General features: G+C 38.9%; 1 protein-coding gene across 1 annotated transcript in view; it reads right to left on the bottom strand.

The window, feature by feature from the left end:
- Nucleotides 1-3,652: 3,652 nt before the first annotated feature.
- TGFBR3 (transforming growth factor beta receptor 3) overlaps nt 3,653-25,294 on the bottom strand; it is a 185,861-nt gene continuing 164,219 nt past the window's right edge. Inside the window, exons 15-17 of the mRNA XM_019753067.2 lie at nt 19,583-19,624; nt 17,014-17,121; nt 3,653-7,075 (exon numbers count right to left, since the gene is read on the bottom strand). Coding sequence (XP_019608626.2) covers nt 6,957-7,075; nt 17,014-17,121; nt 19,583-19,624 — 269 coding nt within the window. The 3' untranslated portion in view covers nt 3,653-6,956. The remainder of the gene's footprint in view (nt 7,076-17,013; nt 17,122-19,582; nt 19,625-25,294) is intronic.

The following is a 25,294-nucleotide window of genomic DNA, read 5'->3' on the forward strand; positions in this document are numbered from 1 at the left end:
CACCATATATTTGATCCCCCTTACCCTCATCTCCCACCCCCCACCCCCCTTACCCTTTGGTAACCACTAAACTATTGTCTGTGTCTATGAGTTTCTATATATCCTTTTCTATCTTCCTGCTGAACCTCGTGCTGGGACTCAGCAAACCACTCCCAACTTCAAGTTTCAACAATCTCCAGCCCTAGAGATGTAATTCTTCCTACATGAATTAACTATGTGTTACCTCAGTGTCCTCCTTTCACCTTTTCCACCACCCAACACCTGCTGAACCAATTCTTTATATTAATTTCTCTCTGTTGAAATACCTAGGGTGATTTCTGTTCACCCAACAGGACCCTGACTGACACATCACCCACATATTCTGTTTTCAGATGTGTTAGAATAAAGTTGCTTGGTAATCCCTTGTTTATTAAAATTTCTGCAGTATATATTGCTTTGTCCTCTTTTCATTCCTAATGCAAATGTTTATTTTTACTTATTTTTTGTCTGTCTCTAGTAATCTTTTTAAGTAATAATTCATTTTTGGTGTTTTTCCTAACTTGCCATATTGGATACACTTTCATTTTCAACCTTTCTTTATGTTCCAGTGTGAGCATTTTACAAGTATAATTTTCTCATAAATTACTGCCACTGAATGAATGTTTGAATTTAGTATTTTCATTAGTTTTCAACTGTATACATTTTCTAATTCTCTTATGAGTACTTCTTGGACTACGAATTGTTTCAAAATTTCCAAATGTATGGAGTATTTCTAAATTACCCTTTTCTGATTTCAAAACTACTTGCATTGTGGTTAAAGAATTTGATCAGTATGATTAAGTTCTGTGATGTTTGCTGGGAATTTCATTATGCTCTAGCAGTAGTCCATTTTTATAAATATTTCATATGTACAAAATTCTAATTTGGGGATACAAGATTCTATGTATGTCCATTAGGTCAAGCTTAATTGCATTGTTCAAATCTTCCATATCTAAATCTTTTTATCAACTTCTGAGAGTAATATGTTAAAATCTACTGTGATGATGAATTTGTCAGTTTCTTTATGACACTGTCACTTATTTTTTGCTTTAATGCAAACAATAGAATGCACTAGAATGCAAGGATGTATATATCTAAGGATATTAACTGCAGCAGAATGTCTAGGACAAAACCCTGAAAATAACACCTCTAAATGTCCATCACTAGTTAATTGGCTTAAATTCATTCTATGAAGTATTATATAGCCAATAATAAGCATGGATTTGTTCTATATCAACTAATCTAGAGGGAGGTCCATGTTAGTGAAAAAGGCAACTTTCAGAGTATGTATACTGTGACCCCCTTTTTCAGTAAACAAAACTAAAATTTCTGTTTGTGAACACATTTGAGTTAGAGAAAAGGCCAGGTAACATCAGTTCTTCCAGGGAAGTGACTAGAAGAGGTGGGAAAGAGCGTTAACAAATAACTTTTATTTCACCTCCTACAATGGCCATGTTTTACTTTGGCAATTTAAGAAAAGTCTAGTAAAAAAGTGATGAGCAGCACTCATATAACGAAGGCTGATAAAAGATATGCCACGTGGGGGAAAAAAAGCAAGTAACAAATGTTATGATCCGATGTTTATTATAGTCACGTGTACATGTTGAGATGAACATACGGAAATGTCTGGGAACACATACACAAAATCAGTATTATCTCTGCGAGGATTATGGCGACATTTTCACTGCTACCTATGTCTGTATTGTTTGTGCTCATTTTATATATACATATTGTGTGTGCAAGAAAAATAATTGTTTTAGAAGCTGTAACTACAAAAAGGCTATGGACTCTCTCACTGAAGAAACCCAAAACAACAACAACAAAAAGCCCAAACACATCAGTGCAAAATTTTACAATTGCAGGTAGTTAATAGACTCTCGGAAGTCCATTTATGGATTGCCCATGTTCCTGCTCCAATAGAGACAAGGAAAGCTCAATGGCAAAAAAAATTAGTTGAACTGACAATTTCTCCCTCCATCCTCTGAGTGAGGAGCTGGCTCCAAGGTGTAATCTTGGTCCTGGAAAATGGCTGGACTCTCATCCGTAAGGTGGACTCCAATCTTCCTGGAGCGTGATGCTGATTAAGCCCCTCACACTGTACCGGCTCTAAATGTCCATCACTAGTTAATTGGCTCCTACCTGTGTGAGGTGTGAGGGGTGGGCTGCTGGCCTTGATACCTTGTGGGTCTGTTTCTAACCATCTAAATCATTAATTCTCGAAAAGGGAGAAGATAGGGATATAACACTGTGGTTTGTAAACACATATTCCCTGAAAATAAGACCCAGCCGGACAATCAGCTCTAGTGTATCTTTTGGAGCAAAAATTAATATAACACCTGGTCTTATTTTACTGTAAGACCGGGTCTTTAATATAATTAATATAATTAATATAATTAATATAATTAATATAATTAATATAATTAATATAATTAATATAATTAATATAATATAATATAATATAATATAATATAATATAATATAATATAATATAATATAAAAGACTGGGTCTTATATAAGACCCGGTCTTATATAACATAAGACCGGGTCTTGTATTAATTTCTGCTCCAAAAGACACATTAGAGCTGATTGTCTGACTAGGTCTTATTTTGGGGGAAACACAGTAATTCAATCCTTAGTAATAAAACAATTGTTTTCGTAATATAAATTGGTGGTGGTGGTGGGGGGATGTTATATGCCACATAGAACTTGAGCTCCAGAGAGGTGAGAGAAGTGGCGGGGAAGGTAGGCAGATTATTCTCTTTAAACCATGTTTAGGAGTTTGAATTTTACCCTGAGGCAAATGGAGGAATTATTTAAAGGCTTTAAATTGGGAAGTGATGTGATTTGAGTCTTTTTAGGATTCCTTTGGCTGCATGGTAGAGAAAGAATTAGAGGGTAATAAACTGGGACGTCAACATACTAGTTAGGCTGTTGCAATGATTCAGCTTGAGAGATAATGGGCATCAGAATCTGGGTAACTGCAGTAGGAGTAGAAATAAGTCCATAGTTTGGAGAAAGAGATATTCCAAAGATAGAATACACTTGGATTTATTAATTTGGGAGTGTGGGGGCCAAAGAGGAGTGAAGTTAGATTCCCAACTTTCTCTGGCTTAGACAGCAGGAAGATGGTAGTGCCATCTTGAGAGAGAATGCTGGAAGCTACATTGGGGTATTTGGAGGGAATGAAAAGAGTAAATCCAACACACATATTATTTCTCTTTCTTTGCCGCTAGGAGATTGACAGAAAGCCCAGGAGTGATTCCAAAGCTGACACCCACCTCTAAATCTCCTGCCACAATCTTCTAAGAAAAGTGACAACTCTGGGTGGTGAACACTCAATGGGATTTATAGATGATGTAATACAGAATTGTACACCTGAACTCTATGTAATTTTACTAACAATTGTCACCCCAATAAATTAAAAAAAAAAAAGAGTGACAACTCCTGCTGCACTCTCCTTCTGGTCTGTCCACCCCTTCCCTCTGCTCTAATGAGTCTAGGGTATTCTCTTAGCCATTCCCCTCTCTCATCAACACAGTTGTATCAGAAGATAAATTTAGGAGAAAGTCACAATGAAAAAGGGTTTTATATCAGCCTGAGGGTAGAATTTAATGATGACCAAACAAGACATGTATTAATAATTGATATATATCTTTTTATTATGCACAGATAAAGTACTTAAAACTGTGGTTATAAAAACTATGTATCTAAGCATGTTCACAAAATTGCTGACACATTGAACAGAGAAAAGACTACATACAACAGGGGTGTTCAAACTGGCCACAGGGATTTTAAGGGTACTCTTTTTACCCTCCTAGACGATGAAAAACAGCAACAAAATCAGGCTCATTCAGGAAAAACCAGAAGAGAGAAGTATTGTATTTGGAAACTGATAATAGTCCTTTTTAGAAAAACCATGTCAGTTTCATGAACAACCCCCAGCTAAAACAAACAGGAAAAAAAAATCACACACATGATTCACCCAACAAAATGTGCTCTGTTAATATAACCAGCAGTACGGCCATCACTCAAATTATGAGGTAGTTACAGTACAAAAAAGACTGGCACGCAAATACGTGCCCCCACACACACTCACAATCATGCCCACTACAGAACACACACAGGAAATGGCTTTACAATCTTATTACAGATAATGAAAAGACCATTTTTTTGGTTGTTGTTTAGAAAATGCTATCGAAACAGCTTAGACAGAAGGAATTTCTGACTTACAAAACACAGAGTAACAGCTGGTAAACACCACATGGTAAAAAGCTATAGGATGTTATACAATCTGCCTTGGAGTTTGGAGCATTACATCAATAGCTTTAGCATCAAACAGAACAAAACAAAAATGGCCTCTGTGAATCAGGGCCATAGCCTGCAGAAGTAGCAAGACTTTGCAGATAGAATTTAACTGGAATATAACAACAGTTTTATAGAAACTTGCAAAATGTGTTATAAAGTTGAGCTTGTATTTTGTATTAAAACTGTGAAGTATGAAGCAATTGGAAATGCTATGACAGAGAAGCTAGGGAGAAAACTATTTTTTTTATGTTCATTTTTTAAAGAAACATTTCAGAAATACTTAATGACATTCACTCTCCAATTAACATGGGATCCAGATTCATCAACATGGATTTCTTGATCTAAACAATACTTTTGACAATAAGACCCAAACAAATAAAACTGACTTTTTATTTTTAAAATCTTTTGGTTTGCATCTATAAATTTGTAAATTAATTTTAAATTACTTATAAAATCATTGGCAATGTAGCATCTCTCTCAAAAATATACATTTAAATATATTACAAAAGGTTTTAACCCTGTCCATCTAAGAACTGGATCTTTTAATATCTAATAACTAATTTTCTTTTTAACAGGAAGGAGACGGATTTTTAAAAAGCAAAGAACTGATCAAAAAAATTCACAGTAACTGAAATTAAACATTTCATATGGAGTAACTTTTTTTAAAATCTAAAACAGTTAAATATATCTTTATACACAAATTTTTGTAGTAAAATATAGCTATAAGTGACTTAAAGACTCTAGTCTTCTTTGAAGACATCTTTAAACTTTTTTATACATAGAATATGCTAAAACAATACATTCTGCTGAAGGTTAGGCAAAGCGCATTATTTTCAAACACAGGTAGCATAATCTAGGTCCTCCACTATGATACCTTTATGTTAAAAAAAAGTTAACTGAAGGAAAAATATTCTCTAATCTCATGTCTTCATTTGTATGTGGAAATATGCAAAATTATCAATGTAGACAGCTTGGAAATCTTAGCCCTCCAGTAATGTGTTTTGGTTAAAATGATCCTGATTGAATGTTTACACCTGTCGAATCAACCAGACTACTAATCTATAATTCAGTAAGAATGATTGTTTGCCTCCACCTACCGTGTCTTGTAGACACTGTCCTTAGGTCTTGGTGGTCTCATCAGCATTAAGGTTCCATTCACAGAGAACCAGGCACAACTTCCCTTATTTTAAGGGCAATGAGATTTACTTACGAATATGAGTATTTGCGGGTAGAATCTAGCCTACTCTATTTGTAGAACTCTGAGTCGTTTGGGGGAAATATAGACAAAGAATAATATTTATTTGCAATAAAGCTATCCTCAGTAGTAAATGATTTGGCACGGAAATTTTCCCTTGGCATTCTTTTTTAACATAGAGGTATCAGTTGAGCTTATTTTAGCTACAAAGTGGCATCATATTATTCCATTATTCCATCTCAAATCCTTTTTGAGTTTGGGCTATATTTAAGGCACGAGAACTAAAGCAATCCAAATGAGTGCCCTTTTCCACATCTCAGCACTTTCTTGGCAGAAGTGGTGACACTGTTCAGATAACCCACTGGAATCCAACAGGATCTGCCATGCATTTACATCTTACGAGAGTTTGGTTTTTATAAAAGGGTCTATTAAAAAGGTTAACATGTTTTTAGAGGAAACACCAATTCTCCCAAATATATTTAAGAATAAGTTTCAACTCTGAAGGCATAAGCATTTTTAAAAGGGGAATGAATTTTTTCTTCTTCGACTGAGAAAACGAATGTGCCAGATGACATATTACATGCTTTTACTGGTATATATATCACCGAGCAAATTCCTCCTCAACTTTACAATTGAATTTTGCCCAAATTTATACACTAATTTATCAGAACACAGTGTCATAAACAGGCCCGCATCTGCAGTCCCAGACTTTGGCCATTTGCAATTTCTCTATGTCTATAAATACAAAATTTGCATTAGACATTTTTGCAGTCAGTGTGCTAGTGTGGGGAGAAAGAGGAAGCTGAGAAGGTCATCCACACTGGGTTTTGGCCCAGGGCACAAGAAAGGAATGTTGCCTTGATGTGTGTCAGCATATAGTCCCTGAGGGCAGCACCCATCCAGCGGACACATCAGCCCCCACAGGGTGTGGCAGCAAGGTGAGAAGTGTGCATCCCCAAGGTGCAAATTAGACAGGGAGGAACGCACTTACAAAGTCATGAAGCATTTCTTAGTTTACATCTTAGTTCAGTTATAAAAGAATCTTTGGCCATATCTCACTGGTTCTACTATCTGGATATTATCCTTTTACCAACTCCTTGAGTCTATGTAAAACTCAGGGCCCCAAATTATGGCTGTTCTTACCTGGACAAAGCAGCATTTTAAAAACTGGCATGTGTTTCACATTGAAAACCCCAGGCATGGGAGGAGCTGGTGGAGAAGGCCACCACCTTAGCTTTCGCACATGAACTCTAGTGTGTTACAGAAGTCCAGGGGTCGCCTTTCCGTTAGCCCTGGGTGGTGGTGGTGGTGGGGTGAATACAACAGGTGATGTTTATATTGAAATTCACTCTCTTTACAAGGGAACCACAATCAAGCCTTCTTGGCGTCTGGACATCTGCGGCCAGGCCCTGCCTGCCCTTGGCAGTGGTCGGCCGGGCTAGGCCGTGCTGCTGCTGGAGCAGGGCGTGCTCTGTGTGCTGCCGATGCTATGGGCCGCACTGCTGTTCTCCGAGGCTGGCGGGGTGGTGGGGACTTGCTGCCTCCCTGCAGTCTCCCCTGTGGGTGATAAAGAAAAGGGGAAAAGAAAGACTCGTTATGTGTGCATTCCTGGAAAGACCATTCTTCTCTTTGCCATTTTATCTGATATTCTTGTCAATCATGGGCAGAAAGCCTTATACCATAAGGTTGTTCTTTCGGTTGATGTTTTGTTTTTAAAGCTTCCTGCATGGAAAAATGAGAACTGGTTTTTGTGTGTGTGGTTTTTTTTTTCCTTTTTCTTTTTTTTTAGTTGACTGACAGGCAGTTATAATGGTTAAGACCCCTAATAGTTCAGGATGAAGCCCTAGGATTTCAGTGTCTACAAACTTGGAAGAAACCACCACCAGCTGCACTGTGTGATCCAACTGACCCGTATGTGTATTCAGGAAACAGTGTCCATCTTTTCTCATTGTAGTGTTTGGGAGGTGAGACCTTTAAACTGTAATAAGAGACCATTGGCAGTTTAGGGGCCTTTTTCTGAATGCACTGTTCAAAATGGGGCTGGGAAAGCCTAGGTTTCACTCTATGCACAGCAGAGAGAGCCCTGTGCCCCAAGCACATAACCTACCTGAGAAATGAAGGTGGGAGGAGCCTGCTCTCAGAAAAATCTTTTGGGGAAGGGGTTTAGCTGTTTGCATATGGGGACTGAGGTTGCGAGGGAACAGCCCCCCTCCATCTTGGGGCTCACTGTAGGGTGCAGTGTGAGTATCTCCTAACACAGTAAACATCCCACTTTTCATTACACACCCCACTGCATTTGAGCTAAACCTCTCCCTTTGCCAAATGCGCAGTGCTTTGGAGAGGGAGGAAACCCCGGGTCACACACATGGTTTGCATTTAGCACTGCAAACGCCTCTAGAGTTAAGTCCTTTTTCAGTGAAACTGGCCTCAGGGCAGCCCTCAAAAATGGCTCTAGGTGGGGAAAAGTGACCAAGGCTCTCCAACGACAAGCACTGCATCTTCTTTGAAAAGCCCCAGTATAAACTTCATGAAGGTTTGGTCAACAGTCTCTCCCCACCCCTCTCCAACGTGGGAAGCCCCAGAGGGCAGGTCTGTTTATGAATGAGTCTCCTCTTTCCTGTTGCACTGAAAATACACAGCTATCAGTCGAAAACACATGAGCAAAGGCTCTGCCCTCCAAGTACAGGAACTTCCATTCCCTTTCTGGGCCCCTCAAAAGCATCTGCCAAACAAGCAGTTCTGCAAAATGTAGAATCGGCTCATGCCCCTGGGTCTGGTTATAGCTTCCCTGTCACCCATTTTAGACCCCTACAGCTACAGCACACATTTTTGCATCAACCTCAGGGCATTTACATGAAACAAGCATATTTGGCCCTTGCTGTATTTCTGATTATCTTTTCTTCCAGGGTTGGTGGGATGAAGGGGAGACAGGGGGTCAGTATTCTTCAGAAGCAGAGAAACACTGTATTTTCACTCTTCTTTTTTAGTAGTCTATATTTTGGACCCTCCCCAGCACTGCCCTCTACCCGTCATGTGTATATATAATTAAAAGTGGGGGACTTTGCCTCCATACAGTGACTTTCTGCCAGGAATTCACATTTCCCACAGAGGGAGGAGTTTTATTTCTAGAGGGAAATCTAATCTCTTAGCTATTCTGATGTCCACACAACCCTTTCCCCCCACGAAGAAAACCCCTCCAGAGACCTGAACAACTCGTGATATACTTTAAAAATGCAGCCCCCTCACAACCCACATGTTGATCCACACCCAGCTGGCTCCTCATGTTATTAATTAGAAGGACCAATGTGGCTGTGTGAGAAGCACATTTTAAATATATCTTCCCCCCATTTAAATAAAGGATACATCAGGAAAGCAGGAGGTAAGTCAACACCCCCACTGCCCCGGCCTTTGGCTCACCTGGGCTTCATTTGTTCAGCCTGATAGCAGCTCAAGTAAGATGGCCTTGGCTCATCTATTAACAGTGAACCACTCTGTCTCATCCAGGACTTGACGTGTGCTGGATTATTCACATTCAGGAAAAGTGCCAGTACTACTCCCTGCCCAGGAAGCCTGAATATTTGCTTTCCAACGTCTACTTGCCAAATATAATTTGTTGCCATGTCAGTTTATTTTAATCAGTGCCCATTACAAAGGTCTTTAACTTCCTGAGTTTTGGAAACTCTTGTGCTGCTGATGCAAAACACGGTCCAAAATGAAACCCCACATAAAACAAAACAAAGAAGCCCCCGATACTTGAGACTGCACGATATGTTTCACCAAGGTAGGCAAGTCAACTTCAACCTAATAACCTATTGACTTGAGACGATAATGTGCCAAGGAGAATCTCTGTCTGAAAATCTGCTTGGAAATGTTGAAAACACTTTCGTTAGACTATCTCTTCTACCTCTGTGGCTATTTTCACATGCAAGACACGGTATTTCTCAATATAACCAAGTTGTTAAAAAACCTTTCACCTTTTGAGGAAGTCAAGTATTTTTATTTTTATTTTTTATTGTTAGATGGAAGTGGCACTACAGAGAAAGTCACCATGAGAAAATTTAACGTGCAGGTGCAACTGCTTAAAAAATTTTTTTTAAACCCAGGGTTTTCTGAGATGGGTCCTTTGGTTTTCTGTTCTCTATCAAAGTGACCTTTGATTTCTTGGAGCACTGTTTTTTTCTAAACTATCCCTTGGGAGACAAATACAATCAGTGTACTTCTGGAGAAGGTGGGCAGGGAAGACTCTCAGGGTTAAGCAGAGTAAGCCCACTTAGTGAATGTAAGGAGTTCAAGGAAAGCTCCTTGCTCACAAATATCAAATTTGGCATCAGAAATGTGTTCAGTCTTCATGCTTTGCTCCTAAAATCTCAAACGCACACTGATGAAGAAAGATTTGGGGAGGAGGGAGAATGAGGAGGGGAAAGAGACATGGGGTACCCAGGAGGAGGGTATGTTAGGAAAAGGATTAATCCCACCCTGTTCTGTGGCTGAGCCTAGGTACTGCCAGAGATATTTTAGAAATAAAAACAAAAAAATTATTAAGGGATAATTTGTTTTATTTCTTTAGCTTGGCATGGAGTTGTCCTGATCTGATTTCCTGCCACCCCTTTGGCGGGTCTACTTTACAACTGGGCTCTTATCTAGCAGTTTTTTAGGGTGGTGGGTCCTGAGGAAGAAACTTGATCTAAGAAAAATGTGAATAACAATGGAGAGGCTCTATGGGGAAACCACAACACAGAAGAATTTTAAAGAAAGTAAGAGGGATATCGATTAGTTAGCCCAAAGGAGACTGTTTGCAAATATTGCCCACAGGGGATTATTACAAAGAGGAACAGACAGCTGTTCTTTATCTTGCTTGAAGGCAAAACATGAGGAAATGAGTTTAAATGGCAGTGATAAGGATTCAGTCACACAGAAAATAACTTGCTGATTATGAGGATTAGTTATAGGGGGAATTTATGGAATTTTTTTCTTAGGAGATATTTAAGCATTGAATTGAAAACCATATGCCTGAGGGTGATTTAGATTTAATAGTACTTGATGCTGGAAAGAACACAAAGATATTTTCCTCTAGGCCCATGTGTTGGTTGCAATATTGTACCAATTAATGTCTCAATTTCTTGATATCCTAATTGTAATTATTTCATAAGCTCAACCTTTAGTTTAGAGACATTTTCAGTTACTATTTATCATTTTCAAAAACTGTCCCTCCCCACTTTCCAAGCTACAAGACCTTCTTCTTGCAGCCAAAACTCTGCAGGAGTGGGGGGATTAGATGTTGTTATAAGTTATGGGGAAAGGGAAAAATGATCCAAGGCAGGAATTAAAATCTTTCAACATGTCCTGCCTACCACTTTCTTTCTATATTCCTGTAATATGGCCAGTGGTTTGCATCTGCACTTGGTTTTTGGTGGGTATGTATCTTATTTTAACTTAACTTGAGCACCTGGGTGAAGAGTGGATCCTGCCTTCCTTACATTTACATCAGAGTTCCCATCTGTTCCTGATGCATCTGACTCAGGTAGATTTGGGTATGTGCTTTAAGAACACATGGTGTGTTCAACCGAGGCTTGCTGAATAGAAGCCCGCGGGATTGGGACTGGCACACCTAATTCAAGACTTCAGCATTTTATTTTGCTCTGTGAAACATAGTGTTCCTTCCACTCTTGGATTTTTTTTCTGCCTACACATCTGAGTAACCTTAAATATCCTATATTTTTGTAGGACTTTGGAGTTCAGAAAGCTTTTCACATACATTTCCTGCTTAAGCACTCTCACCTCCAATAACCCAGTGATGTAGGAATTATCTCTGTTTACTAAAGGGAAACATAATTAATATACCTGGATCTGGTAACAAGACTAGCAGTTGAACAAATTAGAGTTTCAAGTCCAATTTCTGACAATAGGTTGTATTGTCAGAATAAAGGTTGTACAGATACACGTGTAGTTTGGCCTCCCCTCATTCTCCCCGCCCCCAATCCTTTTCCCTCTACGTTCCCTTCTTCCTTCTCTTATTATCATCAAACTTTGCGTGCATATATTCATGGGCCATAAAGGCAAGTAAAGATAAATTATAACAACACCTAACCCACCCCTCCTACAGAGATTTGCCTGCCACAGAAAGGTCTGTTAGCTTGGAGAATGGGGAGGGATAATTTTTTGAAATTGATAAAAACTGATTGAAAACTTCTTTAAAGTAAAGGTCATCTAGTTACAGGAGTGACCTTGTGAAATAATTACAATTAGGATATCAAAAGACATTAATTGGTACAAAATTGCAACCAACTCATAGGCCTGTGGGAAAATCTCACCAAAATGACAATTTACAGATTTTTAAAAGGCATAAACCTATAAGAAAGAAAGCCAGAGTGGTGGTAATAGCAATAAAATACTGGAAGCTGGTGAGTAGTAACTGACTTAGCAGATTCAAGAGATGAGAGCCTAAGCCTGCAGTAGAAAAAGCTGAGAAACAACCAAGTTATAACACAGAACCCTTAACAGCTCAGGAAATGCTGGCATTAGGTACCCCTACAAGAGAGGGTGAACATAGGGATACACACAGTGGGGTTGACTGAACTTCTGTATAAGAAGCACTAAGGTCTCTCTAAATCCCCTTCTTTACTCCATGGAGCTGGGACCCTGCCCTTCCTCATCCGGGAGGAAGACAGGAAGTTTACTCTCTAAAGAGGATGAAACTGAGGGTTTCGGGAATGATCAACATGAGGCATAGGTGAGGGAAGAGAACCACGCTGAAAAAGGAAGGTTAAACGGACACCTATATGTTGAATGCTCTGACCTCCAGAATGCTGACAGCCAAACCTACACCCTTCAGGAAGGAAACAGGAAAACCTGTTTTATAGGAAACCTGATGAGCTCAAGAGAAAAAAATCCAAAGATGTGATTATCAAGAGTTCTTGAATAAAAGGCCAAGCCAGATCACCCAAATGGAAGTTCACTATCAATATGTCCCACCCACAAGCTCAGAACTTCCTTATTCTTAAACAATCCTATAATAATATTCTCAGGGAGATACGATATTGCACCCATGAGACAAGAATAGGATATATTTTTTTAATTCATAGAAAAAAATTTCTTGGAATTTAAGATTTTGAAGGCAGTATTAAAAACTCAATAGGAAAATGAAAGGTAAAGATGAAGAGATCTAGAAAATAAACAAAGAAAGGAAAAAGACAGGAAACAGGAAAGAAAAGAAAATTAGAGGACAATTCAAGAGGTTCAACTTTTAAATAATATGATTTCTAGAATGAGAGAACAGAGAAAATAGGGGTGAGAAAAAAACCCTGATAATTCTAAAAAAAAAAAAAGAATCTTAATGCTGAAGAACATGTTTCTAGACTGAAAGGGCTCCACTAATGCCCAGAATTATGGATGAAAATATACCTAAATCAAGGACAATGATTGTAAAATTTCTTCCAGAATGAACAAACAGGTCAGGAATCTGAATGGCTTTGAATTTCCCAAAAGCAATCTTCAGAGCTAAACAGTCAATGAGGAGTGCTTTCAAAATTCTAATGGAAAATTATTTATAATCTAAAATTCTATACCTTACCAAACTATCTACCAAGTGTTTGTATAAAATTAGGATACTTTCAGACTGCAAGGTGTGAAAAACATTTCCATCTTACATACCCTTTAAACCAAGGAGGAGGAAGACATGGATACATGACACAGGACATCCTCAACTCAAAAGTGCAGGGAATTCCCAGAATAGTGGTGAAAGAATGTAGGAAGTCAGCAGTGTCCAAACTTAGAGGGCAACCAGTTCAGACAGGAGCAGGTCAGAAAGCTCCAGTTAAGATTTGTCGAAGAAAACGAATTGGTAGAAGGCCTGATGTCTAAATGTGTTAAGAGAAGTTTGGGACAACTGGAAGAGAGTCAACAGGTGAATTAGTGATAAGTATATAGAAAACTAAGCTAATGTGGGAGTGGGGGGAGAAACAATTATTACTTCTAGGGAAAATTAAGTCATGCAGGAGAAACAATATTATACGAACTACATGGCTAGACTGTGATTAACATTTCGGTAGTCATAATAATGTAAAGAGTAAATACTGATCTAACCAAAATTTCACTATTAGGAGGATGGTGGGGGTAGGAGGAAAAGAAGGGCATGAATGTATGATTGAGGCACAGGGGTGAAAGAGAACTAAATTCTCATTTTCCATAATAAGAGGTCAACAGAAAAGGCCTAAAACTGGTAAGTCAAGAAGTAGAAATTTACTCATGTTATTTAGCAATACGGGTTAATGTCCGTATCTCTGAGATTAAAAATTAGTACTTTGAAGATCAAGAAAAGGGAGTGGGCAGCAGGGGACTCATGTTTTTCCTAACAAGTCTTATAGTACTATTTCAGCCTCTAAACTATGTGTATATACTACTATGATAAAGCTAAAAGGTCTCACCAAAACATAAAAACAAATGCTTTTCCCTCTCCCCTCAAAACAAAACAAAAACAAAAACAAACATATAATTTTGCATATGACTTTTGGGACCTTCATGGACTAGTGGTTAGGGACCCCTGAACTGGCTAGGCTCCCAGGAGCATGAAGATTCGATGGTTCCATTTCCATCTGACTGCCCCTCCTCTGTGCACCATTATTAGTGGAGAGTGGAAGTTTTAGGAATGGAGTTTTCCAAATAGAGGTAATACAGCCTTAAGAAAGAATCCCTTATTGTGCCCAAAGCTGTCATATGATAAAGTGGGGACCCAGCACTTTGACACTAATACACATTCCAGGTATGTAAGTAGATATCCATAATTCAAACATGTGACTTGGTTTTGTGCTCTGTGCTGCAGATGGAAGGGACAGCTAATCAAAGGGAAGTCATCCAAATTAAGGATTGTTTTTGACATACAGGCAAATGCTGCCTGAACCCTCAAATATGCCATATAAGGTCTGAGTTCCACAGCTTAGATTTTTGTGGAAATTGAATGGACCGAGTCAGTGTTTGTGTATATACCTCTCCTCACTGGCCCTTGCATTATGATCTCTTTTATCTAAACTTGCTGAGAACTGACCCAGGTATGAAACTGAGGGGGTTCTGGACAGGAAACTAACGTTGGGTCCCGAAATGAGCCTTTTTCATCCTTGTATGACACTTATGGTATTCCTTATGAGCAGTCTTTAAAATGAACCAGAGGTTACAGCTTTTAATAAAAAGTTATTTTGAAGCTGTATCATATAGGGTGCTAACAGGTTGAGAGCCCAAATGACAGTGTCTGTAAGCCTTTTAGCTTCCAAAACAGCATAATTTATTTTGCTGGAAACCATCATAGGAAGGATTTTTGGCTTTGTTTTTCTTCAATCTACTTAGAAATCCATTTCTTATTAACAAAACGTGAAAACTTCTCCTTAAGTCTCTGGTTTGGGAGAGCAGAGAGCAGTCACAACAAAGCTGGGAACTGAATGAGCAACAATGTATGCCGTAAAACCAGGCTTGGCTTTTTACCAGGTTTGTGAGTGTGGCTGTGGACACGAGTCTGCGATTATCAGAGGGACTTCGGTGGGGTGTGTTCCAATAGTGAGTGTCATTTGGTTGCCCTATTCCTACCTGGCCTGGGATTAGCTTTCGGGGTTTGAGGGTGTAGTTCTGTGACCAAAGCCAGTCACAGTTCAGCAGGCATATGTGAAGCGTCTGCGGGTGACTAGCCCACAGAAAATCCTCTGGGCTACAGCGTCCTCCTCTTGGAGTACTTTCAAGTTCATTCCCAATGTACAGCATAAGCTGCTAACAGCTCTAGAACCCCACAGCCGTGCAGGAGGTTGGAAAAAGCTGCAAAGAATGGTAAGTCTGAGATCTGAACATGTCAGTATTCCTGTGACAAAATTATTTGCTCTAAAATGATACTTTGCTGAAAGCTGTCCCTTCTGGTGCTTGTATAAACTGTTCAAGGAAGAATATTCCTAAATTGGTTCACAGATACTTGAATATCCTCAAAATTACTACACTTAAGAGTCTTATTTTCTCTCTCACACTTGAAATCCACTTCACTCCCAGGTTGCTAATGAGGAAAAATAAATTAAGGTCTCAAAGCCCCACTATTAAACTCTCCTACACTTTTGCTCTGGATTGTGTGACTTTCCCGTGCTAGGCGCCAAAAGGTTCCTTCCTCTCCTTCTGCCATAATCTAAAATAACTCAGTTGGAGGGCGCAGTATTTGAAATGAAGATTCTCATGAGGATTAAGATATGACTTCTCAAAATGCCCATCCGTGCTTCTCTTCCCTTTATAGCAGGCATCCTTTCAGCTTGGCTACTTGGGTGGTCCATGGTAAGGCCAAAGATGGGGGCATTCATTGATTCAATGGAGAATTAATGAAATTCTAAACAGAAAGTCTGGGCCTGCCACTGGCACCGACTGATCCAGCATCAGTTTACCTAGGTTCACAGTAGAGTCCTCACGTAATGTCATCTCTAGTTTCCGCAACTTTAAGCAAAACAACATATACTGAAAACAATTTTATCACAGGCTAATTGATATAAACAAGAGTTATGTTCCTACTGTATTACTACTGCATCTCATCAACATTATAATGAAATGAGTTGAACCAAACAATACGACTCAAGGATCTGCTGTATAAACTACAAGCCTCCAAGAACAGACAACTAGCTCACTAGATGTGCTTCAAAGTGCATGTCTTTCCTTCCCATGTTTACAAGGAACCTAAGGACGAAGCAATAGAAGGGAAGCCCATGTGTTCCTTCCCCACTGCACTATAGACTCCAATTGCTGGGCTGGCATCTGTACTGGGGTCAGAAAGGGTCCTCTGCTTAGGCCAGAATGTTTCAATGGTGGGATTGGCAGGAAGGGGTAGGTAGGAGGAAGCGCACGTTAGAATTTTGGGGGTGGAAGAGCAAGTTGAAAACAAAACGGTTTGTTTTGCCATTTCTGTTTACAATTCATGGAAATGTACTTTGAAAATTTAAATAACATTATAGAAAGACACGAGAATTTCATGTTTATCAAAGAGGACATGGTATGGATTTTTAAAAGGTCAAGAAATTATGGTTTCAGCCATTGATTAGAGACTCTGATGGACAGTGTTCGGTGCCGTGGCAGATGTGGTAATGAAATCTTGGCTTCCCTTTTTCCTTCCTGCCCATATATATACCTATTCTGAAGTCTTGAGCTTTGGGGGAATGGTTTATATTTCCAGTTCGTCTACATTACCTTTCTTTAATTAAACCCAAACCACAAAATAGCTTTATTAGAAGCTAAACTTCACCAACATCTCAATTGCAATTAACGTAAATAGTTTACACATCCCTTTCCTAAAACTGCTTAAATTAAAGCAAATTATATTTTTGCAAGCCCCAATTTATGTCAGATACATAAACATGAAAATCATGGGAATGAACTTTCACTTTCATTCATTATTTCATCTGTTCATTCATGCAACAAAACGCTGCGCGTCTGCTGTGTGGCAAGCACACAAGCACGTGCACCAACTATTATTTAACAGTCACACTAACCTGTGTGAGAATAGATGTACCACAAGGCCCCCGTGAGGAGGGCTCCAATCACAAATGCTGCAAACGCAATGCCCATCACAGTTAGGGTGTCCAGACCATGGAAAATTGCTAGAGGGAAGAGAAATCAATACACATTTTAAGTGAGTCTGCATCATACATTGCAATTTTGTATTTGCTTCACAAGCACTGTCAGAAAGGCTGAGCACTGACTAGTAAAGTCTGAGGATGAAAGGAGAATTCTAGCAAAATATACTGTGTATTTGTAACTTGCAAATCTTCTCTCGAAAGAAAAATAAAATTATCAGATTTCCAAGATACCCTCAGTGTGCCATATTTTGAGCAACAAACTTACTAAGAAATCAGCTTTGTAAACTGTAAAACCTGAAGTCCGTGGTTCATTGTCTTAGTCTGAGGACCTATATTTGAATGGTAAAGAGGCTTGAAAATTCAGAGGCTAAGATGCTTGGGAAAATAAGGTGAACTTCCATTATCAAAATCTGAGTTATTCCTTCTTATTCATTGAATTCCGTGTAGTAAGACACTACACGGAAAACACACTTCAAATACTTTACCAACATGTTTTCATGAGCATTTAAAAGTATAAAAGATAAAAGGAAGGAAGGGGTGAGAAAGAGAAAACAGAGGAAGGATAAACTATTCCTGTGGATTATAACATTTCACTGATCTCCTCATATTAAATCCTCAATCTTAACAACTACATATTGTGTCATTTAAAACAATCTACTTTTTAACACTTTTCCAACCGTGATCTTTCTATGAGGGGAACGGAAATACTTCTCAGTGGGCAGTGATGTTAGTTTTATGGTCAGCAAAACACATAAATAGAACCAATTGTTTCTCTGTTTGGCAAAGATTTTTATATTTGAAACTAATTCCAGACTCAGAAATAGAACATTTCCTTTCATTTAAGAGAACTACCTTCTTTGAATCACTTATAGAAAGTCAAAATCAGTTTCCAAGGGAGAGTGGGTTTTGGGAGAATGAAGATTTCTAATGTCTCTGTTTTTATAATATAAATGTATATAGGCTCTCCCCATTATTTCAATATTGTTTCTATGTTCCTCTCTAGTCAGAAGCAACTCCAGCTGATCTCTATACAAATTACATTTCTGCCTTTCAATTCACTGCAGTGTAAATGATCCAGTTGTAGACAAATGTGACCCTTGAGCAGCCACAGCACTTGAAAGGGCTCAGGAAAAGTACGTCATGGTGAAGATTCTGGAAGGATCCAAATTTCCAAGTTCTGGTCCCAACTTTTCTAGCTTTGTGCCCTTTGCTGTGTTCATTTCACTTGTGCAACATGGGGATAGCACTACTTCACCTGCTGAAGGCAGGGTGTGAAGAAAAGGAGTGTGTAAAAGAGCTGGGGATCCCCTAGAAGTAAGAACTGGAAAGAACTCTCTGGAGGTTAAGATGAACTGAGCCATTGACCTCATTTAATTTACTCTAGTCTGCAGGACCAATATTAAAAGATGAATTGCCTTTTTATGCCTACAGATCCAAAAGTGGGGCATGGTTAAAAGCTTTTAGTGAAAACGTTCTAAAATTCTAAAGATAAGAGATGTCATTTATGAAAATCAGACTAGGAAAGTATAAGAGAATGTGTCCGTGTGTCTCTTTCTGGGTTCCACGACATTGTTAAAATAACATACTTAATATATAAAATAATACACTTAATATGTAAGTAAATATAATATACATGAAATAATATATAATTATATAAAATAATACACTCAATATCATACCGTTCCATGGTATTAAAATAATACACTTAATAGAATGGTTTATAAAGTGCTTTGTAGAAATGAATTCTCTAGACTGACTGTCACGTGCATGCGATCGGGTCAGCCATGAAGACTGATCTGGAGAGTTTTAGGGAAGAAACAAAAAGCAGATTCTCCTCACAAGGCAACATCACTTAGAAGAGCTCTGGGTGCACAGCCAGAAAGCCCAGGTTCTATTGCTGCTTCACTGCCAATTACAACCACGGGCAAGTACATGTTTCTGGATCAGAGGTTTCTTCCATATAAAGTGATGAAATTGGCCCAGATACTTCCCAATGCATCTTTTTGCAGTAGTTGGCACCTTTCTTTTTATTTGCAAGTCCTCTCCCCGCAACACCCCTTGGGTTAGAGATTGTCTTGAAGGTACAACTTTTTCCTTTAGCCTACTTCTCTGAGGAGGTAATAGTGCTGATGACAGCAAACCACTCCCACAGCTGTAAGTCAATGCTTTCAGATCACAACTCATGAGTATGCAAGTGACAAACTTCTCTCTCTAAAATTAAGAAAGTTACTACCTTTCCAGTATGGCCATACACACCAATGAGTCAACAAATTCACATGAAAAGTGGCAAAGGTACAGAGGGTAAAAGAATGAAATAAGGACAGACGAGAGGAAAAAGAAAGTATGAGAAAAAAAGGGAGGAGGGAGAGTAAGAGCATAAATTTCCTTATCAAAACTCAAAGTCTGGCAAACGCTTCATAACTAACTCATTCTTATAAAAGCCCAGGAGGCTCTATTTCGAAATAGTTGCATAAAGACTTACGTGGAGAAATTGGACTCGGTTCCTTAAAGCTTGGACCTGTTCCTGAAACAAAAACATAAATCACGATGCATTACACAGAGAAATCAAGTTTTAAGCAAAAGGTCATTAAAATCTCAGCAGAGACTGACACTTTTCTATTTGTTAATACTTTGTGAAAACTCTGTCAATTATTCTCTTTAGAGATCAATGCTGTTAACATGGATTACTTGGAAATTATAAGCATCATACTCTAATAATCAAGTGTACAGGCTCTCCAATTTGAAGAAAACTTCAAGACAAACATCTAAACTTAAGGAATTTGAGACTGACAATTTGTGTGTGTACACCTTTATACTTATTTAGAAAGGATTCAATATCTATAATACCATGTTTCCACAGTGCATTCCTAATATGATTCCACTTTTAAAACATTCTTTTAATTTACTGTACACAAGTTTTTCTAAATATCTTTTCTCTTCTATCCTAATGCTATTGCCCTATAGTTCAGCTCCTCTTCATCACTCATTTGCATTTATTACAGAGCTTTTCTAACTGGTCTCCTTGCCTCCACCTCTGCCCCCAGCCCAAACATTTCCCCCTCCATATGTGCTGCCCAGAGTTAATTTCCCAGAGCCCAGAGGTGGTTACGTTACTGCCTTGATTAAATCGTTCAATGACTCCCCTCTTCCTTTATAGGAAAAAAATTCAAACTCTTTAGCATGGCACACAAAGTTCTGTCTCCCTCCTCTAGCCACCTCACTCCAGCCTCCTTGCCTAATGGGGTCCCTCACCTATGTTGGGCTCCTCACAGCTATTTAAGCTCCCCAAATTCTCCATGCTGCTCCATGTTATCACACTTTGCAAGCCATCCCTGAAGTATCCTCTGCCCCAGAGCTGCTGTGTTGGCAGCTTCACTGCGACGCCTTCTCTGACTCACCGCCCCATCTACACCCTAGCAGGGCTGGTCTCTCCCACCTCTGCTCATTCTATCTGTTACACAGGTACCACATCACATAGTAATTCTCCTTCCCACCCCCGATGGCAGGATCTAGTTCTAACTCATCTGTACATCCTCAGGGCGCAGCCCGGCATAGACCAGTCCTGCAAGAAGTGTTTGGTGAAGGATGATTAGAATGTTGATGTACTTTTTGAAAGTAGAGGCACAACAAAAGAAACTTGAAATAAGACTGTATGAAAAAGCTTGTATGCCTCAACATTTCTATAACGCTTTTATATTCAGAAAGTACTACATAGCCATGATCTCATTTGAGGTTCACACCAGCCCTGTGAGGGAGGCTGGAAAAAAAAAAATCACTATTTTACAAATGAGCAGCCTGAGACTCTGATATCATGTGACTAGCCTAAGGTCACAGCTGGAAAGCATCAGGGCAAGGGTTGAATCAGAATTCCGGATTCTGTCTCTCAGGCTAAATGACTGGTGAGCGTTGCTCTGCCCTGAGCTGGGAAAGCATTGATTGAAAAGCTACTTATTTGTGTACAGTGACTCGCTATTCTCAGGACAGTGGTAGCATATCATGGCCCACCATTTATTTTTGTATGATCTTTAAACTAAGAATACATTTTATATTTTTTAACGATTGAAAAAAAAAACAAGTGTAATATTTTATGACCTGTGAAGATTGTATGAAATTCAAATTATTTCATAAATAAAGTTTTATTTGGACATAACCATGTTCATTTGTACATTATCTGTGGCTGCTTTTCACTGAGTAGTTGAGGCAGGGACTGTATAGCCACAAACTGAAACTATTCCCTATCTGGTCCTTTACAGAAAAATGTGCTGAGTCCTGGGACAGACGCTGCCCCTTCTCTTTAGAGTTTAAAAGTGATAAGTGTTTAGCACCTCTCTTTTCATCCCCACTTTCATTCAATAAAGAGGGAATACACACTTTGTGTTGGAATCCACAGTGAAGCGAAAAGAAGTTGTGAAAAATTGACCCCAAACAAGCAGCGTTTGAGTTGATGTTTATAAAAATAAAGAAGCTAGACAGGATTGTAAATTCTCAGGATTAGCCATCTCAGCTGGGCTGACCACACTCTTGCAGCATGGGGTATCATGGTCCAGCTCTAGAGGAAGGAATGCTACCAGATGAATCAAAGCCACTCAAATTGAATTAAATTAAAATAATTGTGTGATTTTAAGAAAATCTAATTCAGTGTGCAGAATACATGCCAATTACAAAATGCGCACAAGACACTCTCTCCTGGGAGTTTGGTCCTATCAGCCTCATTGGCAGCAATAAAATAAAGGCGGTGACACCTTACATTTGTACATTTGTATAGTGTTTTACAATTGACAACAAGCTTTCACTTATATTTTTCTCATTGTAAACTCCCAAGAACCCTATGAAATAGGGATGTCTATCCACAAAATTCTCCTACTTTCAAGAAGTAGTGGTTTGATTTGCTGAACTAAGTCCAAAGGCATTTAAGGTCTCCATGGAGCACATCATGTGAGAAATATACACACTTCTGGGAACAGTTTCATCCAATTAACTACTCATGGTTAAATTTTGTCACTCAGAATCCCTGAGAGGTTTCAAATAATGATTCCCCCCTAAGGAGACCTCACATGTAAGAATTTAGATTTTACAGCAAGGCCTGTGTGATGGATGGCATTGTTTTAAATTTCTTAATGGACTTGTGTTATGATCTAATGCTATTCCCTCACCCCAAGTAGGGGCCTTCTCATAGAACTAAACAGAAACAGTTGTTGCTTATGTCCCCAGGGGTGAAGTTCCTCCATGATTTCTGTGCATAAACAATAACAAGCACAAGCTACAGAACTGAGGTTAAAGGATTTTATCCTCTAACTTTTTTGTTCCCAAATCCCCAATAACCCCTGAGAATAACTAAAAGAGTTTGATCTCCACTGGAACCCTATAATTGAGTTGACATGCTGGAAGGAAAAGAGTGGACACAACAATATTTACTTTTGGTTTCAGGGTAAGATTGTAAGAAAGGAATCCTAGCTATTACTGTAAAAAGAATTTTAACAATAAAGATTTCTTTACAGAAAGAACAAACTATAATCAACATTCTGAATTAAATCTTTTCATATACTCTGAGCAAATTTTGGTCTACATCGAGAACCAAAATTTCCCTCCTCAGAGAGTTAGACATGGTTTTCACAAACAGGATATTTCTGGGGTTATGCATGAGTAACTGACCATAGCTTTTGGCCTCCAGCTTTCAATTCAGTTCTTCTAAACACGGTAGGACCGAGCAGGCCCAAAGGGAAACGAGGTGTCTAACAAGATGTGGTGCCCACATCTATTGGTATTTGGCAGAGGGAAGGATGAGGAGATAAAGAAGCTGAAGACTCAGGAGGCCTTTGTGTGGGTCACAATTTAAGATACCATTTCTACTAACTTTATTTCCCTGTAAATGAACCCTTTCTCTGGGTTGTTTCAATACTTATGGCATTTGTTGCAATTGTCTGGTCACTTAGTTGCATCTTTCCACTAGGATCAGTGATTCTCACCTGGGGGTGATTTTTGCTGCCCCTCTCCCCTCACCAGGGACATCTGGCTATATCTGGACACAATTGGGGTTGTCACAGCTGGCAGTGGAGGGGTTTTCTATGAGCAGCTAGTGGGCAGAGACGAGGGATGCTGCTCAACATCCTTCAGTGCACAGGACAGCCCCCACAACAAACGCCATTTGGGCATTATCCAACCAAAATGTCAACAGTGCTGAGGCTGGGAAACTCTGAGGCCCTACAGACAGAATAATGTGTTTACTATATGCCAAGCATATAGCAGGCACTCAATAAACATAAATACCATGTATATCTTATTATTGTGTATGTTCCTCAGCAAACCAACCTTCATGCTGCTCTCAGAGTAGTCTTCCTAAATGATCTGAACATTGGTTCTCTACTCCAGGGCTTTTGATGGTTCTTAACCTTTAGAGGTGTATCCTGAAATATTTACAGATGAAATGAAATGTCTGGTTTCCTACAAAACAATCCAGGGACAGGAAGTGATAAAACAAGATTGGCTATGAATTGGTAATTGTTGAAACCAGATGGAGGGTTCATGGGAGTTCATTCTACTATTCTCTCTTATTTTTCTATATATTTGAAATTTTCCAAAGGAAAAAGTTTTTAAAGTGTTGAGCAGCACACTGAATAAAAAAATCCTTATTTTTACCCCCCTCCCACTCCTTGTGAGATAGAAACTGAATATCTTGGTCTGTCAATTAAGTGTTTCTACATTTCTTTCTACTCAGCCTCTCCTCATCGCTTCCTCAGCCTGAGGATAAAACCTGGCTGGTGCTTTAGAGTATTTTAGTTCTGGAAAAATCAAATGTGTTCCAAAAAAGTAACGCTGCTCTTGGATTAACTTCCAACTGACGTTCACAACTTTCCCTTCCATCCCCACCTCTTCCCCCAAAAAACCTAGTTTGGCTGAGAGGTTAAGAGGAAGGAAAGGAAATTAACATTTACGGAGTGCCCATGATATGCCAGGTGCTGTCCTGAGAACACTTCTATTTTATAAATTATGTGGTAGAAATATGGAAAAAATTCAGTATTTTAAACATTTAACTTACTCATCTTAACTTGCTGAGAATTACACATTGTATATAAATCATGGCAAATTTGGGGATAATATTATTCTTTTGTGCCTGTTTTTTTGTATATGCACCCAAAATTTTAGAGCCCAAAATTTCAGAAAAATAATTACTCTTCCCTTTCACTATTTAAAACAAATCATCACTGACGTGGTAAAATCATTTTTATTGTGGAAGCCTAAGTGTTCTCAAATGCTGTAAAAAGTGGTCACGGCATCCAAAGCAAACAGCACTAACATGCCTATACTTCAAAATATTTCAGAAAATATGGCAGGATGGCATCACCTCAACTATTTTAATTGTTTTGCCATAAACCATAATATGTATAAACTATTCATGTTTTCTGGGCTTTTTTGTGAGTTGTAATTCAAAGTCACAGAATTTCTCCTTAAACTTTAATGCTCTCTTAAATAGTTTACATGTTTCTTAATGCCTTAACCCTTTGGAAAAGTAGGTCTTTTTTCTAAAATTCTTCATCTTCTTTTCAGTTCATAGGGTGTTAACTATGTTACTTGTAGTTCTTATTTAAAAAAAACTAGAATCAACCTCCTCCTAGGATAAGGCATAGGGTTTAAGAGCACAGGCTCTGGAATCAAAATGCTTGGAGTTGAACCCAGATCTGCCATTTACATGTGGTGTGAATTTAGCCAAGTTACTTTCCCTCATTCTGCACCTGCTTCACAAAGGGGTTGAAATACCATAGCCCATATAAAGCATTTAGCACAGAACCATGTATTAATAAGTATATGCTCAAGAAATGTTAGATAATCATCATGTCCATTACCATCATCACCACCAGCACCAGCACCTCTTGTTGAACGTTTAAACAGCAAAAGAATGCTCACCCAATGCTGGTTCCCAAGGAACTGAGAAAGCAAAAGTGGCAAAGGTATACTGTAGGAGCTCAGGAAGTTTCCATTAAAAACAGTGGCCCAGAGGAGGGACCCAGAATTGACTCAGTCTTGATGGTCTATTCTCCCTGCCCACAGAAGGAAGAAACCCCGCCTGACATGTGTCCATGCCACCGGCAGTGGTAGCCCCCGAGCAATCCTCTGCCTGGCTGTGAAGCTGAAAACCACAGCCTTTATCTGCTGCCCCAGAAGACTCAAGTACTGAGAAATATGATGGTCCAAATGA

Source organism: Rhinolophus sinicus, linkage group LG06 (genome assembly GCF_036562045.2).
Source record: "Rhinolophus sinicus isolate RSC01 linkage group LG06, ASM3656204v1, whole genome shotgun sequence".
NCBI lineage: Eukaryota > Metazoa > Chordata > Mammalia > Chiroptera > Rhinolophidae > Rhinolophus > Rhinolophus sinicus.